Here is a 19,207-nt window from a genome sequence, read left to right as displayed (position 1 = left end):
TGCATGCAAAGATTCATGTGAAAATGCACAATGAACTTATCCTTCACTTTACATTGCATGCAAGGATTCATGTGAAAATGCACAATGAACTTATCTTTCACTTTACATTGCATGCAAAGATTCATGTGAAAATGCACAATGGTGATGCATGCATGTGAGCTTGTTCGTGAAGTGGTGTTGTTGAGTAAAGAGGTGGTTTTGTGGAGCTATCACGGGTGATTGTTAGAGTTCTTGAACATTTTCAAGTGTAAATGTAAGATGCCATGGAGATAATTGATTATGCAGAGGGGATAACTGAAGTGTGAAGAGAAAATCGATTGTCATGTTTTAATATATAAGGTAATTGGTTATAATATAAGAATAATATAATAATAGTTTAAATAATAATAATTATAGAATATAATAATAAAAAATTAGTAATAATAATATATAAATATAATAAAATCGTAAATAATTATTATAATAATAAAAGTCATGATAATAAAGTTAATAATAATAATAAATTGATAAACTTATAATAATAATAGTTTTTGTGAATTTTTTTATACTGTTGACGGTATTAGATATCATATAATTATTTTTCTATGATATTGTATTGTAAAACTTTATCTTCAATATTAATTGCATTCTGAATCTTTACACCAATTTCAATTATGTTTTACAAAATTTATAATTTTACTTCAATTTTTATAATTATTTATATTTTAATTTTATCAAAAATTATTTTCCACAATTTTATGTCTGGCTAAACTTTCAGCGTATTTACTTCAATTGACTTTACAAATAGTAATTATTTCAATTATTATTTTAAATTAATTGTAACCACATGGACACAATTCTAATCTTATAAAAAATTAAATTTCTTTTATTAATCACGCCCACACTTTTATATCTTTATTTTATACTCTTTTTAATGAATTCAAATAATTTTACTTTTTATTCTGTTTTCCTTCAAATCCAAACAATTAGTTATTGTGAGTTGCCAAAAGCAATTTTATATATTTTTACAGGTTCAATAATAGCACATCGTTTTCACTACATTAAAATCTCAACTAATTCCTCAAACTTACCTAATCAATTTTTTTCTTTTTTCTTTTTTTAAAATATATATATATATATATATATATATATATATTATCCCACATTTTATATATCAATTTATCCCACATTTTATTATTCATCTTTATTTCAATGTAATATGTTTGTACAAATTTTAAAACAAAATAGGTATTGAACTTCTTAAAATGGTTTGATAGTATAAAAAAATTACCATGATAATAACTAACCAGATAAATAGAAGTGGTTATAAACATGAACCATATATGATAAGTGAATATTATAACTAAACAATAATCAGTTTTCCACAAGTTTTGGCTTGACAGTTACATCTCTTAGATCAATAATTTGATTTGAGTCCTTATTTTGACCTTTAAAATGAATTTTTTAATTAAATATAAGATAATTATTATCAAAGCATAAAACAGGTTGTTAAGTATTATATTTGTCGTTATCTTCTTTTTAAATAAATGTAAAATAGGTTGTTAAAGTTCAATAAAAACTATAAAATGAATTTTATATTTTCAGAATCTATTCTGATTACTATAATTGTTGTAACTCATTTTAGTTATAATGGATTAAGTGACTGATTTTTAGAAAAAAATTAAAATCAGTTTCATCAAACCAAAAGTATGATTTGATTGTAGAATCCACATTTCCTTGGTTTAGTTTGTCATAAAAAAATTCACCTTTTTTTTTTCCACATACACCAATATACTGACACTACAACTCCTAATATTATTACTTTAATTATTTTTTACATAATTTAATTACAAATTTATTTTTTATTATATCTTTTTTAAACTGTTACATCAGAAACTATACACAACTCCCAGAATTATCAAAAGTATAATCTTTCTAAAAATGGTTAAGGATTATCCTAACCATGAGGAATCAAGATATAATCAAAGAAACACATACACTGACACAAAATACTGCATAAATATTCATAACTAGGGAAACATGAATCCAACATCATGTTTTGAAACTCAAGCTATTGGCTTCAACACATACATTTTGCAAGAGTGTGGTTCAACAGTGACAGTCAATTTGCCCACGAATTGTCTTTTCAATATCTCGTGCTGCATCCATTACGACATAACATATGTTACAGCATCACTATCCAAGAAAAACAATGTATAATTTGAGATCAAAATCATTGTCTTACCTCCCAAAGGTCTCTTGCTTCAACAACAGTTGAAGGGTCAAGCCCAATATCATCCCATTCAGCACTAATCACTGCATGCCGATCACCGTATTTATTGAGTATGAGAACAGCCACCCTGTATTCTGATAGAGGACCTGCCCAAATCTGATCAAAAAACACATTTCAATTTTCATTGTTCTTTCCTTTCCTTCTTCTTCAACTGCATGCATGTCTACATTACATGGTATAATAGCAAGAACAATTTACCTCTAAAGCACCTTCCATCCTAACCTTTTTACCTTGTATACCAAGTGGATCTAAAATTGGAACACAACCATATTAAAAACCACACACAAAAACACCATCAGCTTAATGCACAATGCAGAATTGTTAGTATCTCTTCACCTTGGTTAACAGCAATAACCTCTGCATTTGATAGTATCTCTAGAGTGTCATCTGTCATATTTCCAGGATCACAGCCAACAAGAAGAGGAGCCTGCAATATGTAATATCTCTATAGTGTCAATAGTTCTTAAGGGATTCAAGAAACTTATATCTATTTTTAGTTAGAAGACAATGTAATTATACACACTATTTGCAATGTCAGTTCATAGACAATTTAATCCAAAGTATATATATATGTCTTCATAGAAGTTAGATACTAGCAGCATGAGATTTGAGATGGATGGTACCTTGGAAATGGCCCATAAACTGAAGTGAACAATGTATTCATGTTTCTTCATCCCTCCATTTCCTACCTCCAGCATGTCAGGATCTATTGATTTTAAGGATTGTTTAGAATGTCAGATGAACATAAAAGAGAAACTCACATGAGTCATTAGTGAAATTCATACCATTCCAACCACCAGGTTTTGCAAAATCAGCATAAACATCATTGGTGTCTATCCTTGAAAGCATTCTGCCAAAAAGTGAATCATTTTACAGATATTTTCTACAACCACTAAAGCATAAACCAAACTTTGTTAGAATTTCTTATGCTTTGATTTTACCTTTCCCAGTTATCAGTAATGTCATCAGTAGTTCTCCAGCTATTTCCCACTGGATAACCCCATAATGCAGGGTGCATGTCTCCCCTATGGCCAAAGAACATGCAATTAGAGGGAAAAATTTGAAGACAATCAACATTCTAAAAATAAAAGAAACTACCATTCACATATTGAGAAGTAGATTGGACGGCCTGCCTTCATCAAAGCTCGAGTCATAATAGGATATCTATGTATAACAAAAGAAGACAACAATTTTCACTTTTAAATACCAAGACAGAATTGGAAAATAACCATAACAATGCCATGAAACTGTAACTAGCTTTTGCTACCTATCAAGAGGCTTTATTCCACCATTGTTACAATTATCATACTTGAGATAATCAACACCCTGCAAGAAAAAACAATGATAATGATACCAGTTTGTTCAGTTGCAACTAACATGATAGAGTCAAGCAAATTAAATAGAGGAATGCTAGCAGCATACTTTCTAACACTCTTTACTGCTAACTGAAATTGAAAAAAATTACAAATTTTAGAAAGTCTTGCCTTTGCCTCTAAATCGAGAGGGGAATCGTTAAATGAACAGTAGAACATACCAAATTTTGTAATTTCTAATTAAATTTAGCTAGTAATAGCAAAATTGTTAAGAAAAGTGTTGAAAAAATGTTGTTGGCATTCCTCATTTAGTAAATAAGAAGTGCCATATATATATGCACCCATGATGCAAAAGTCTTGGCATCTTGCTCTTCATAACCAAGTGAACCAGGCATACGTTTTGCACAAGTATAATACCTGCAAAATACACTCAATCAGATAGTTCTGCATAAACCTAAAATTTGAAAGAGTTGAAGAACATGTATTTTTTTTTATTAAGAGAAACATGTGTTTTGGTTATATCTTGTGCCCTGCATCTGAATAAATGCCAAGCTTCAGACCATTCTCATGAACATAATCTGCTAGAGCTTTGATACCAGAAGGAAATTTTGTTTTATCAGCTACCAAATTACCCTGTCACATACATTTTGGATCAAATGCTTTAATAATTTCAATGAAATAATTTTAACTTGGTTTCAAGAGATGCAGAAACAAAACATACAAGAACAATACAATTCATACATCGAGATCTCGACTCATTTCACCCCAGCCATCATCTGCCAAGAATTGTGGATCAAGGTTACTTGCAGTTCTTATGTCATTTTGCAATGAAAAATAAAAATAAACTTTCAACACTGGAAAAAAAAAGTTGTTTTCTCATGTACCTATGTTAACATAAGTGTATCCAAGCTCAGAAAGACCAGAAGAAACAAGAGCATCAGCTGTAAAAGTATGAATATTTTTGCAATTAGACTGTGATGTTGAATTGAATATACTAGATAAACAGAACAATCATGTATCTTATATCCATGCATGCTACATTTTACCACAATTCTTCAGTGTTTTTAGTAAAAAGGAGTACAGATGAAAATAAAAAAATTATGACTCATTCCACTAAAAATCCTTTCTTTAAAATATTATCTTTTTTGTTCTTAATTTGTCCCAGATCAACAACACCAATGTTTGTAGTTATGGTACCTGAAAGTAACATGCTTTATTGAGAGAGTGTTCATACATATAACAAATAGTATAAATGGTTAATACCTGCTTCTCTGATGATTGTCTCATTAATATGTTCGTGGAAATGATTCCAGCTATTCCACCTGTATCATAAATGTTTTGATGCATGAATCAAAAAGTGATTTATTGTTTGTGTTGTGATGTGATTTTTTTTTTTTTTATCAGCAATAAATAAATAAAATTAAGAGGGATACTTCAGGGGTATCCCAACCCGTATACATCAACCACATAGTTACACTCCCCTTTATGACTAAGGGGAGACAACCGTTGTGTGGCAAAACCTGCTTAAAAAACTGTAAGCACAGAACAACAAACCAATTACGACATCATGACAGAGGACCTACACGGTTATGACAGCAACCTAAATAATTGCTACACAAAAGCAACAGTACACTATACACCTTGGCATCCAAACACCGCTACACCACCTTGGCCTCACCTACACCCTTACCTACATCCACACCTATACTTCCTACCTTTCACCTTTATTCCATTACCCTTCACAAAAAGACCTCCACGCCTCACTTTATCAACTAATGTACTTGTCAACAAAGAGAGCACCAAAGAAAGACCAGCAAAGGACCACCAAACAACATAGAGTCTTCCACTTATAACTCCAGCTCTACGTAACCTCTCTATCCATCTCCAACCAGCAGCCACACAAGCCCTTATGTTCATAGCCATCCACTTCAAACCAGCCAAGAGCATGTTGTATCACTAGGTTAAACGCCACACTTTCACACTAATAGCAGGACCGTGTCTTGCACTCCCTGCACGACAGCATCGCTCTACTGCTTCAAACTGTTTTTGTACATCCTGCTAGAAGTCTCACTTCCAATCTGTTTTTGTACACCCTACTAAAAGCCATACTTCAGCTGCTGCCACACCTGGTGTGCGTGACACGACTCCAGCAGCAGCTGCCACCTCCACAACACTTTCATCGACCATAACTTAACATCTTCAACTAGAGCTGACTGGGTAAGCAGCTACTACCCGGGACTACACTGCAGCATTGTACATCTTCTTTGACTGCTGGGGCGCCACAACCATACCAACAACTTGCTTTCCTTACCTAGATGCTTTCCATTTCCAGCAAGCAACATGCTCCTGCATTCACCACAAAAAACCACCCCGAAACGGGTTACATCACTACATATTCCCGCTATCCAGACATACTCTCTCATACCCCAGGGAACTCAATCCTGCTCCATAACAGGGTCCTACCAAACCAAATACTTCACATGGAGAGCCTAACAGTCTAAGTTCTCCAAATCCAGCACCTCTGAACAGAACAAGAAAAAAGAGTGCGTCCTCCTTCCAATTAGCAGCTTTTAATGCAGATTGTTGGATTAAGAACCCAATCAACAAAGGAATAAGAAAACGAATGCGCTTTATGCTTCATCCACAGCCAAGACTTGAGTTGAGCCCTCTGAAAAATTTCCTCTGCATCTACTACCCCTTGCTGGAAGGTAATCAGGTTCCTTTGATCCCAGATACATCTAATGATGTTTGCCCATACCCCTTTCCAGATTTTATTTTGCTTGTTGCTAGCTTGAAACAAGTGGAAACTTTGGAAATGCAGCCTTAAATCATTATGCTGGACGAAGGAGATATCTACCCAACGCAAACATAGAGACCATACGCGTTGGGCATGATGACACTCCAAAAAGAGATGTTGACAAGTCTCCTCCTCTAGCTGACACAAAGGGCACACCGTTGAGTTCAACATCACCCCTCTCCTACTCAAACTCGCTCTTGTAGGAAGTTTACCCAACAAAACCCTCCAGGCTGTCACTACCACGTTTGGGAACGCCTTCACCTTCCACAAGAGCTTATACACTTCACTTTGGTTGCCTCTATCATGCTTAGCTAAACACTCATAAGCAGAGTTCACCGAAAACAACCCCGGTACCTCCTTCCCCCACACTTGGATGTCCTGGACATTCTTTTTCAGAGTGACCCCAGATAGGAGTGCAGTAAGATCCCTCTCCAGAGATGACTCCCACTCAAATCTATCTCTCCTCCACCTCATTCTCCATCTCCACTCCGATTCAATCCATTCTCCTAACTCGCCCACTGTTTGGCCTTGGTTTAGAGATAGTGAGTATAGACGCGGAAATAGGGATTTAAGGTCAACATTTCCTACCCACACTTCCTCCCAGAATTTGACTTTGTCACCACAGCCTATTACCCAGCCTAGCTCTTCTTGAAACCACCCTTTTCCTTCTCCCTCCTTACACATCTTGGAAAGGTCTCTCCACCACCAAGATTGGGACTTAACAGGTGTTTGACTACTATCAATTCCCAGATTGTACTTAGATTCCAACAACTTCTTCCACCTTCCTTTTTCTTCCGAAACACACCTCCATCTCCATTTAGCTAGGAGAGCTTGATTAAACAAGCGTATATCCTTACACCCCAACCCTCCCTCCTCTTTTGGTCTGCATACGTCCTTCCAACTAGCCCAAGCAATTGGCTTAGACAGTTTCCCCCAACCCCACAAGAATCTTGTTTGAATGCTTATAATCCTTTTACACACTGAAACCGGTGCTCTGAACAAGGAGAGGTAGTACAATGGGACGGCAGTTAGAACAGAGTTAATTAGACAAATCCTCCCTGCCAAGGATAAGAACCTCCCCTTCCAAGCACTGAGCCTTGCTTTAAGCTTGTTTAGAACTGGTTCCCAGAACTGCTTCTTCCTTGGGTTCCCTCCCACCTCCAGTCCCAAGTACTTGAAGGGTACCTCCATCTGAATGCAGTTCAAAATCTTAGTGAAGCATACTATAACATTGCTTTGTACATTAATACCTGCTAGCCTTGATTTATGGAAGTTAATCTTCAGTCCTGAGGCTAGCTCAAAGCCCCTCAGAATGGCCTTCAAGGTTACCACATTGTCAATGGTATCTTCACATAGAAAGAGAGTGTCGTCTGCAAACTGGAGAATACACATCTCCACCTCCTGCCTTCCAATCTTGAGGCCCGTCAACATATTAGCCTTCAAGGCTTGTCTTACTAGCCCTGCAAGGCCTTCTGCTACCACTATGAAAAGGAAAGGTGCTAGGGGGTCGCCCTGCCGCAACCCTCTAGATGGCTTAAACTCTTCCGTAGGGCTCCCGTTGACTAGCACAGACACAGTGGCTGATTCAAGGCATCCTCTAATCCAAGAGATCCATACATTATGGAACCCCATCCTGTGTAACATATCGTAGAGGAAATCCCATCTGACCGAGTTGTACGCTTTCTCAAAGTCCACCTTTAAACAAATGCCGCTTCTCCCTTTCTTCCTAAGATCTTCTACCATTTCATTGGCCATGAGCACACTATCTAAGATCCCTCTGCCCTTCAGGAAAGCTGATTGACTTTCATCTATTATTGTAGGCAACACCTTCTTCATTCTACCTGCCAGTACCTTTGTAATGATTTTATAAATGACACCTACCAGAGAGATTGGTCTATATTGCTCAAGCTTAGAGGGGTCCCTCACCTTCGGGATTAGCGCAATAAACGAAGCGTTACAGCCCTTCGGGATGTACCCAGTCGCATGAAACAAAACCATTGCTTCCATTAACTCCTCTTTAATTAGGTCCCAGCTTTTCCTGATAAAGTTGAAATTGAATCCATCTGGACCAGGACTCTTAGAACCTTCGCATTGCCACACAGCGTCCTTAATCTCTTTCTCAGTGAAACCAGCCACCAGCCCCTCATTATCCACCGTGGTTAGGGTCTTAAACTCTACCTCATCCAACCTTACCCCTAAATCTTTCGTAGCATTGAACCTAGCTTCAAACAACTTCTTTGCCTCTAATCGAACAGTGCCTGGTTCCTCACACCACCGGTCCCCCACCTGAACGCCCTTCACTTCATTCCTTAGCCTTCTCCATCTCAAAGATGAATGAAAGAATCTAGTACACGCATCCCCACTCTTAAACCAACTTGCTCTAGCCTTTTGGCATAAAAGGGATTCAAGTTTTTTATCGTTTTCTACTAAGCGGCTAGTCAGCTCCATTCTGGTTAACATTTCGCTTTCCTCAAGGTCCCCATTACAATCTCTGTTGTCAAGATCCTCCAATTCCTGTAGGATCCTTCTCTTTGTGGTATGAAGGTTGCCAAACACCTCCCTGTTCCACACTTTCAGATCTGACTTGAGAAGTTTCATTTTCTCCTTCAGTTTTGCTATTCCGTTCCCCTGGACTGAGAAAGACTTCCATTTATCCTTAACCATGATCTTGAACCCCTTCTCCTGGAACCAAGCATCAATCGATCTAAAGGGTTTGGGTCCCCAGTCCTTCTCCACGGATTTAATCACCAGTGCGCAGTGATCAGAAACCTCCCTTCGAAGAACATATTGTTTGCACAAGGGCCACTTCTGCAACCATTCTTCCGTGACTAACGCTCTATCAATTCTGCTCTTAGCTGTTCCATCAGGTTTAAACCACGTGAACTTCTTACCAACCAAAGGCAGGTCAAGAAGGAATTGGATTCAATGAAATTGTTGAAGCCAAATATCTCTCTTGACTGATCTCTCCTATCCCTGATACCTTTCCTTTCACTTCTACTTCTCACAGCATTAAAGTCACCACAAAAGCACCAGACTGAATCTTGTGAAGCCAGTTTGACATTGGAGAGCTCCTCCCATAGGGTCTTCTTTGCATTCAATGCACAGGGGGAGTAAACATTGGCCACAACACACCTAGAAGACGATTTTAGATGTAGACCGATGACCACAATAAAACCTTTCCCCATCAGGTGATTTTCATAGCTAAAGACTTCTTTATGCCACAAGGACAACAAGCTTCCACTCCCCTCGTCTCCTTTATTGTGAATCCAACCTACTTTATTATCACCCCACCAAGAGAAGCACCTAGCATCCGAGATTTCCTTAGCTTTTGTTTCTTGTACACACACAAAATCTGCCTCCTCCTTACCTATTAAATGCCTTATATACCTTGTTTTGGTACCTCCCCCCATACCTCTTATGTTTAGATTAACAATAATCATAAACAACCTCCCTTCTTCCCGTCCTCTATACTTCTCCTAAACTTCAAATCTCTTTCCTCCATACAAGAGTACTCGTGAACAACCTCCTGTTCGTCCTTACGACAGATTATCCCTACTTTCCTACTTATCCCCCATAACTTGGCCGATTCCACTGGCGATTCAGGACCGCACAACCTTAGATTACAGTTATCAATATCTCCGTCCGAAAGCGAAACTGCTGGCATACATTGTCTAGAGTGAGAAGAAATGGCACCCTGCGGGTATTTGTTGCGTATTCGAACTGATCGCCTTGGATGCGATTTCGAGTCTTCCAATTCAACAAGGCCTTTGATCTTGCGGCGCCACTGGTAGGATTTTAAAAATCTTCCTGCTGGCCCAACATCTTCTCCTCCGCAAAGTGGCTGCTCAATACCAATTCCGTGAGTTCCGAGACCATTTACGTCGCCCTGTGGTTCGGCTATGGTGTGACGAAACTGCTCCCCTTGTTGCTCCAGCACCTTCTTCATCGACCCACTCTCCAATTCCAGGAGTTTGATGTTGCAGGCTTCCATTTCAGCACACATGGTGTTCCGCTGCTCCTGCAAAGAAATCATCTCCAAACCCCGTGGACACCCATGGCTTCCTTTGGGACGATTTCTCGCCTCACACTCGGACCCAGGACCCGCTACCGCTTGTCCAGGGCCTGACCCGAGATTGTCCACTCCCACATCCGCCTTCACCACTTCTTCTTGGGCTTCCTTTCTAACTTGGCCCAAACCTAGCATATTCACGTTTTGGGTGCCCATACTTTCAATATTCACTACTAAACTAGCCAGCTCAGCATGTGCATTAATACTCAAGCGGGAAAATGCACAGGCCTGGACAGAGTCGTTGCCAAAATCAGGTTCCACATATATCTTCTGCCTTTGACTTGCCTCCTTGGTGAAAGAATTTCCACCTTTTCCCTGACACCCACTATTCTCAGCAGAGAGCTCCCCAAAACGAGCATTTGATCGTTGCGCCTGACCTCCTTCTTCCGTTCCACCTCCGACCACTCTAACCTTCGCCTGACGCTCTTCTTTGGCCCTAAGGTCGCACTCCTCCTCGCCGCTTTTCACCGAGAAGGATGATTCTTCCACGTAGGTTTCAGTTGAAGAGATACTATCTGAAGAATCATAGTTGCAGTGTGAGCCTTTGCATTGGCCTGCCACGGCCACAGGGTGTTCCTCCTCGATAGAGATGCTTATAGATTGGTCATTTATCCTTATCTTCCTTGCCACCCTAATGTACCGATTATTCTCGATTCTAACTTTAAGACGAGCAAACTCAATGTTTTCCCACATCAGTGTGGCGTCGTCAATATCGATCAGAATAGCTAAGTCTCCAACCACTCTAGCGAAGCACTCCCTGTTCCAAAGAGAAATTGGTAGGCCAAAGCACCTTACCCAAACAGCCCTATGGCTCACTGTGAATGCTTCAGACCATGGCTGGATGCTATCAAAGACACTATCAAACCAATCTCTGTTTAACCTTATCAATTCCTCCATATTCTCCCCTCCTCTTGGCGTTAGGAGAGCGAAGTTGTCCCCCATCTGTCTCACCCTGACCATACTCATACCTCCTCTAACAAATTCTTCACCCAACTGTTGATAGTCCATCTCCGCCTTGTAACGACCGACCACACTTTCCTCCATCCACGGCAAGGATTGTTTTTTCGCATTGAGAACTGGTCCCTTCCATTCCCACCGCTCATGTCCTCTAACGGCATCTGCAAAAGATTTTTTCCCCCCTTCTCCACCCAGACCTCCTTCCCTTTGTTTAGCATTCTGACCTCCGATTCCACTCGCTCCGTCACCCCGTTCATATGCCTTCCCTTAGCCAGAGAACTTTTGTTATTACCTTCCGCCCTAGGCGATTCCACTCGACTTCGGTGATACTTCGGAAGATTCACAAAGAGCTTCCTACTACCAATATAAATTTGGTCAAGTTCCTTCTCCAGATTCCCCACATTCTTCACATCAAACAACCTCACAAACCCAAATCTTTTTCCCCACTTGTTAAGCCTTCTAGAAATAAAGACTTCTTTCGCCCTTGCCCATCTTTGGAAGATTTTGAACATGTCCATCTCACCAAACCCATTGGGGAAATTCGAAAAGAAAAACGTTGTAGAGTTACTAGGTTGGAGAGATGGTTTCCGTCGGGATCTCTGGCCACCCTGCCTATCTGAAGGGTACACTTTGCTACTCCCCTCTACTCCCCGTACTCGCACTCTGCTGCTCCCCGCTCCCTCCATAGGTTGAGGTCGTGTTGTGATGTGATAATTGCAGGAAGTGATTACAGAACTTGAAATAATTGACATATACAGATAAATGATAGATGCCATACCCCATTGGAGGAGTGGCACCAAGGCCATTGCTAAGAAGATTTCTACCATGTTGGCTTTCAACATTCTTCAACAACCTAAGAATCACCAACAGAACAAAACATAAATGTCACCACCACAAACATCAACATTTCCCCTCTCTCCATTCCCAATAACTCTATCACCACTTTCTGTAACTGTCATTTCAAACACTCATCATATTTATAATAATCACTATATACTTTCATATCTGTTAACACACTTAAGTTACTTAAATTTTAGTAGTTGAAAAAGATAACAGAAAAATAGTGGTTGCAAAGGTTTCTGTTGTTTTAATTATTTGTTTAAGTATCTGGTTATACTTTCATCTATTATACTATCCTATTAAACTGAAACACGTGTCATGTAATCTAAAATATTAAAAATTAATATTTATTACATGATTGCTAAAATAAAACTGAAAGTTCTTATGATAAAAACAGAAGTTGAGAGATCAAAAGAGAATTTGAAAATATTTTATAATAACAATAAAATATAAATGAAAATTTTCTTTAAGAAAATTAAACCTATTAGATATTTGAGAAAATAAAATTATTTAGTACTCAAAATAAAACTCCGATATATATTGGGACTTGAATAAAAAATTTGTATTTCTTAGCTTATAACATTTTGATATTTGAAAATATTTGTAACTAAAGTCTAGATGGGTAGTTAAACGAAAATGATGATAATGCATACAATTTTAACTCACTAAAAATAAGTACGTGGAATGAAAGCACAAAACTAATGAGAAACAAATCACACAGATAAATCAAAAACAAATTTCCAGTTTTTTTTCCGAAAAAGAAAAAAACTACTTTGACACTCCATATTTTCTCTTATATTTATTTAACAATTATATAATAATAAATATTAAATTAAGTTATTAAATTTCAATATAAATTAAATTATTAAATAAAAGGTAATAAAAACAGTTGTTAAATGAGAGCATAAATTTGGAAGAGAGTCAAACTCTCATATCCATTTGGCTGGTTCAAGATTTTTGTCAGAGTGCTTCTTCCTGCACCTCCATCCCTTCTTCAGCCACCTCCATACACTTTTAAAATTTCAAAATTGTCTATTAGTAAAAAAAGATAAAAATAGAAAATTTGTTTTACCTTTCTTCGCATAGTGAAAACGAAGGTGTTTGGTCCTTGGTGTTTGGTGCTTGGTGCTTGGTGCTTGCGGCTTGCCGTAGTCGTGGTGATAGTGGTGATAGTGGTGCTTGTGGTGGTAGTGCTAGTGGTAACCGTGGTGGTGGTGTTGCTGTGGTGGGTGGTCTTCACGACTTGTATTCTCAGTTCGTCATTGTAAGGTAAGTCTTCGGTGCTTTAAACACTTATTTCCTCGGATTGGGTTAATCCGCTAGATCACTGGATTGTATAATCCGTGCAATGAACTTCATGTTATCCCCCTTATAATCCGGAATGTTTTTACAATTCGTAAGACAACATTAAAGTGATCCGGATTAGTTAAACTGGAGGTAAACCAAATCCGGAACAAACGTACTCACTTTTCCAAATTGTGTAATCCGATACAAAATGAACTATGGATTACATAATCCGGAAGTCATTTTAGAACTTTAAATATGACTTATGGATTATGTAATCCAGAATGCAATTTGCTGTTTTAATTTGACTTATGGATTAAACAATCCAGAAGTCACTTTGAAGTTGTGAAATGCATGACGGATTATCTAATCTGGAAGGTACTATTTTACTTATGGATTACACAATTCGGAAGGGTAATTGAATGTTGTTTTTGTTTTGCATACTTGTGTGAATTTATGAAAATTAGAATAAAATAGAAATTTATGTTTTATGAATGAAGGTGTAAGTATGGACATGGAGGTTTGATTGATTACAAAAAGATCAGATGAAGTAGAAATGATATATATGGAAGAATTAATGAATTTTGTGCATCAACATGAATTAGTTGAAGAGGATTATGGTACTCATTTTACAACAGATGAGGTGAATAAAATTTCGTTCTATTTATGTTTATTGCTTTATAATTTGAAGAAGTGATTTTGTAATATTGTTGGAATAACTTTGTGTAGGTTTTTCCTTCGCGAGAAGACTTACTTGAATGGGTCTGTAGGGTTGCTTATAGACTTGGTTTTGTTATTGTCATTATTAGGTCTGACATAGCAAATGGAAAGCAAGGGAGAAAAACATATGTTTTGTTGGTGTGACTTGTACAAGTTTGTCCTTTTCTGCTGGTTTTGCATTCTTATCTAGCTAGAAGAAAAAGAACTTCATATGGGCACTACAAAAATTTAGAGGGTCACTTTTGACATCGCATGTAGGGCCTGAAGTCATTGTTTGTGATAGAGATCTTGCTTTGATGAATGCCATCAATATTGTGTTTCCTAAAGCAAGAAACCTTCTTTGTCGGTTTCATATCAATAAGAATGTTAAAGCAAAGTGTAAAATGTTGGTTGATTCTTACGAGGCTTCGGAAGTTGTGATGGATTCATGGAGGACTATCATTGACTGTACAGATATCGCTAAATTTGATGAGTTTGTTAAAAGTTTTGAAACTATTTGTTCACCGTGGCCATTACTTGTTGAATATGTGAAGAACACATGGATTATTCCGCACAAAGAAAAATTTGTAAAGTGTTGGACAAATTCATTAATGCATTTGGAAAATACAACATCAAACAGGTATATCAATGCCTTTACTTTGTTTAGAACATGTATAACGTCTAATTGTTTTATGTTTTATACTTATACAGGGTTGAATAAACTCATTGGTCTTTGAAACGAATATTACAAAATAGCATGGGAGACTTGTGCTCATGTTGGGATGTTGTACCGATCAGGTCATCGGGTGTGATGACGTGAACAGTAAGTGACTACGTGGGGCGTGCTTGGCGGGACACGTGGACGAGAGAAAGATGAGTGGTCAAGAAGTTAACATAGTCGTCGTTTGTGGAAGTGGCATTCTTCAGTGTACATAGTCGGTTGTCGCCAGGTTTTCGTATCATCGCCGTGTTAGATAATGGAAGATCAGGTGGTCAAGAATCGCCACAAGAGGCACATCGCCGGATTTCCCAGTAAACTTAGTTGAAGCTGTTGGAAGTTCAGGCGAGTAAGTTCAGGCGTGTAAGTTCAGTAAAGATGATTGTTACGTCATCATGAAGCATAAAGGTTAAGTGAGTTGGAGGAAACAACTTGCTCATCGATGACGGGATTCCCAGAGTGGACATTCGTCGATGGGGAGGTTTCCTTAGCTAGAACATGCATGGCGTGGCAACGAGGAAGGTGGCACCTACGACAAGCGATATCACAGAGATGATGTACTTTGTTGCATCCGATACTCGCTTTGTCGGGTGGCGTTCCAGAGCGTGTTACGTGCTAGGTTACACCTTGAATAGGAGACTTGGCCGCGTAACGGGATGCCACATAGAAATGACGCTTAAGTTACCCTGGCCCAGATGATGACACGTGTAGAGTTGGATGCTACATAGAAATGACGCTTAAGTTACCCCAGCCCAGATGATGACACGTGTAGAGTTGGATGCTACATAGAAATGACGCTTAAGTTACCCCGACCCAGATGATGACACGTGTAGAGTTGGATGCTACATAGAAATGACGCTTAAGTTACCCTAGCCCAGATGATGACGCGTGTAGAGTTGGATGCGAGCCACGCGTCCAAAGTGTAACTGTCTGGAGAGAGAAAATACCCAGGTATAAAAGGTAAACTTAACAGAATTTGGGGGGTACGTTCATTACGACTCATTTTTCTTGTTGAGAACACTTGAGCACGGTTCTACAACACCTAGTTTTCTCTCAGTTTTTGGGTGTTCCTGTTGCTGACTTGAGCGTTGGAGCGCCACCGGCCGCAGAGGCGCCATACTGTGTTTTCAGGTTCTCAGAGAGACAATTTGTAGCGTGGACTTGAAGCGCACGCGGTGTTAAAGTTGGTGAGGAAAGATCGTGACGAGGCATCGTTCTTGCGCTTGGTCAACCGGCAGGATCATATGCTATCAAACATGTTATTATACTTCAACATAACGAAATCAAGGCATCCTTTGAAATGAGTCTACATGTGATAGGACATACATTCAATGTGCAGTTGTACAAAATGTTGGTTGGCTTTGTATCTAAACATGCTTTGATTCTCATTGCTGAAGAGTTTGATCGGATCAATGATGTGGGGTTTGATAGTGAATGTTGTGGATGTGTACTTAGACGGACTCACGGATTACCATGTGCTTGTCAATTACCCAGATATGCTATGGGTGTTATTCCTCTTATTGAAGTTCATGTTATGTGGACGAGACTAAGCTTTTCAAATTTATCTGAATGTGTTGGGCAACAATGTATCGTGCTGCACGTGGATGTACCTCGTCATATGAGGGATTAATATCCCTTCTTCCCATGCCTGAGAAGTGCTCATAAATCCATGCCTGTGTAATTCGATCATATTAATTATAAAATATTTAATACAAAAAATTATGGAATGTAACATGTGATTGCTAATTATTTGTATGGTTTCATACCTGAACAAGTGTCACATAACTGCCCAACTGCTTTGTGTTAAAGTAGGAGGCATCCCTCAACTGCTCATATAGATGTGTAAGTGCTGCTGCTCCCCATGCGTATCCACCACACATACGAAGATTGTTGAATAACAACAAGTACGAAACAGATACAGATTTGACACTTTTATCTGCAAAAAAAGTGCATCCAACCACATGCAACAAGTAAGCTCTAGCAGCACACTCCCAAACCTCTTAAGCGCAACATTCCGCATATATATCTCGAAGTCAACTCAATCGTACGTGGACGCCTCGACACTGCCTCATCTCAGCCTTCCCACGAGCCTCCTCCACCCCTAATAACTCAGTTAAAATAGTTGCAGCTCCGTTGTACTCTAAGGGCACATACGTAGGGAATTGACCCAAAATGGGGAAGAGATGACACATCATCAAGTGTGATGGTCATCTCACCTATGGGAAGGTGGAAGGAGTTTGTCTCAGCATGCCACCTTTCAACAAAGGCTGAAATCAACTCCTTGTCCCCCACCCCATAGCTTATATTGCACAGACTAAATAATCCAGAATTTTGTATAAGAACTTCAATCTCAGCATGAGGCATCCCAAATTTATGTAATTTCCTATCGTGGGATACCAATTTAAGTTCTCCCCGATCCTAATACAAAATTTGTATATATTTAATATAATTAAATCAATTTAAACAATAATTAACAAAAATAATTTAATTGAAGTTTTTTTCGTTCTTACCTAATTAAACACTACTGGATTATTTAATCCGAAAACCTATGTAATCCGGAACTATTCAAAAAAACTACCGGATTTGGAACTATTGAAAAAGACTATCGGATTATTAAATATGGAACCTAACTACACACTACCGGATTTAAAAATCTATGTGATGCGGAACAAAGACAATGCATGCTTTAAAACAATTCCTCTACAAAGAATCCGGAACTAACCTTTTCAGTGTTGGATGAAGAGGCTCAATGCTTGAACAGTGATTTGGAGTTACAATGGAAGTGAATGATGCTCCTTTGAAGGCGAGGATGGGGGCTGCTGGGAGAGGATGAAGGTCTGTTGGTCGTTTGAAGAAAAGGAGGTGAACTGTTGGTTCTTTGAAGGAGAGGGGTGGGTGCTGCCGCGCTTCTGCTGCTGGTGAAAGGAAGCAAAGTGCTAAAACAAAGTGAAAAGGGGTAAAATTAGGTTTACTTTTAAATTTTTAATATTATTTTACTGAGGGGCATAATAGTAAAATCAAGTTTACTATGGGGGTGGCTGAAGAAGGGATGGAGGTGCAGGAAGAAGCACTGTTTTTGTCATGGTTAATTCTCCCTATCAATTCAAATTTGCACCCAACACATTCATATAAAATATTCGTTTTGTTTTTAATGGTTTAAAAGTTTTTTCCTTTTGGATATTCATATCCCTAAGTTAAATGACAAAGTTCTGGATATATAAGTCTGGAACTAATATGTCACTTCTAAATTTGGCTATCTGGAAGTTTATTTCGACAACATAAATGACCTTCTTGATACCAAGTTCCGTAAGCAAATATAAATGAGTTCTGGATCTTAACTCTCAACATCATTTACAACATATCATTCTAGACATGAAAATTCGAAACTCATAACTCACTTCAAGATATAACCATCTGGAAGCTTAAATGAACCACAAAAATGACCTTATTGATATATAAATCTGGAGTATATAATAACCACTTCTGGCTTTCTATATCCGTAAGCAAATATGAAGTCAAGGGCAATGTTAAATTTTAAATTTTACATTGAGTGCATGTCTTAATAGATATGGTGCATGGAGAAATTGCCTTTGGTTATTTGCCATTCGTTTTTTTATATTTTCACCATCAGTTTTTAATATGGGCCCTTTGTTAGGCCCAATATTTCTACTATTTGCCACCTGTTTTTACATATACATTCAGCAATGTTCTTTTTTAAATTTAAAATTGAAATTTATTTTTTTGGGTACTATGCCCTAATAAATTCTAAATATCGTTATGACTGTATGCGTAATATGATATTTAATAAAATTAATTGTTTGAGTATTTATATAATTATACACATCATCTTCTACTTAATACATTTTTCTGCAAAATTTAAAAAAATGTGTTTTCTCTAAATAAAATACAAGCAAACCCTCAACAATATTAGTATATAGTTTACATTATCTCCACTTAAGCATAACTCCTAATTTTTTCATTGTAAATAAAAATACATTAGAACAAGGTTAATTGATGGACTCAAATAAAAAATTTCTTTATTTTCATGTGCATTTGTGTTTTTCTTGTGGGGAAAATAAAGTTTTACATATTTAATGAAAAAAGTACCATTTTATTATCGATATTAGGTTACTAACACCTTCGCTACACTTGACCAACTTTAGATCTAATTTAGGTTTTATACATTTTCTTTTTAATTTTATCGTAATTTTTTTAAATAAACTATGTGGCTACTTGTCTGTTTTTTTCTCTCATTTTT

At 37.7% G+C, this 19,207-nt stretch overlaps 1 protein-coding gene across 5 annotated transcripts; it reads right to left on the bottom strand.

The window, feature by feature from the left end:
- Positions 1-1,822: 1,822 nt before the first annotated feature.
- Positions 1,823-10,554, bottom strand: LOC137814057 (alpha-galactosidase 1). Of its 5 annotated transcripts, XM_090296699.1 has the most exons (14): positions 4,849-6,134; positions 4,470-4,526; positions 4,307-4,361; positions 4,091-4,218; positions 3,927-4,002; positions 3,540-3,598; positions 3,371-3,436; positions 3,214-3,297; positions 3,058-3,122; positions 2,896-2,978; positions 2,609-2,699; positions 2,471-2,520; positions 2,225-2,368; positions 1,823-2,138 (listed from the first exon to the last, which is right to left on the bottom strand). In XM_090296699.1, coding segments are annotated over exons 4-14 (813 nt in total). In that variant the 5' UTR covers positions 4,093-4,218; positions 4,307-4,361; positions 4,470-4,526; positions 4,849-6,134; the 3' UTR covers positions 1,823-2,045. The 5 variants fall into 5 exon arrangements, 3 of the variants coding, with proteins under 3 accessions (XP_090152825.1, XP_090152826.1, XP_090152827.1); XM_090296700.1 differs by having other exon boundaries at positions 3,927-4,218; XM_090296701.1 differs by lacking the exon at positions 4,091-4,218 and having other exon boundaries at positions 3,927-4,003; positions 4,327-4,361.
- Between the last annotated feature and the right edge of the window lie 8,653 nt (positions 10,555-19,207).

This window comes from Phaseolus vulgaris, chromosome 10 (assembly GCF_051622355.1).
Source record: "Phaseolus vulgaris cultivar YP4 chromosome 10, ASM5162235v1, whole genome shotgun sequence".
NCBI classification, from domain to species: domain Eukaryota; kingdom Viridiplantae; phylum Streptophyta; class Magnoliopsida; order Fabales; family Fabaceae; genus Phaseolus; species Phaseolus vulgaris.
This window is presented reverse-complemented; position numbering and strand designations above follow the sequence as displayed.

Excerpts from the sequence above, each read along its gene's own strand:
- LOC137814057 (XM_090296699.1), bottom strand. Across the intron at positions 3,298-3,370 it reads TACTTCTCAATATGTGAATG|GGGAGACATGCACCCTGCAT; the intron begins GTAGTTTCTTTT and ends CTTTGGCCATAG. Across the intron at positions 2,700-2,895 it reads GTTTATGGGCCATTTCCAAG|GCTCCTCTTCTTGTTGGCTG; the intron begins GTACCATCCATC and ends TACATATTGCAG.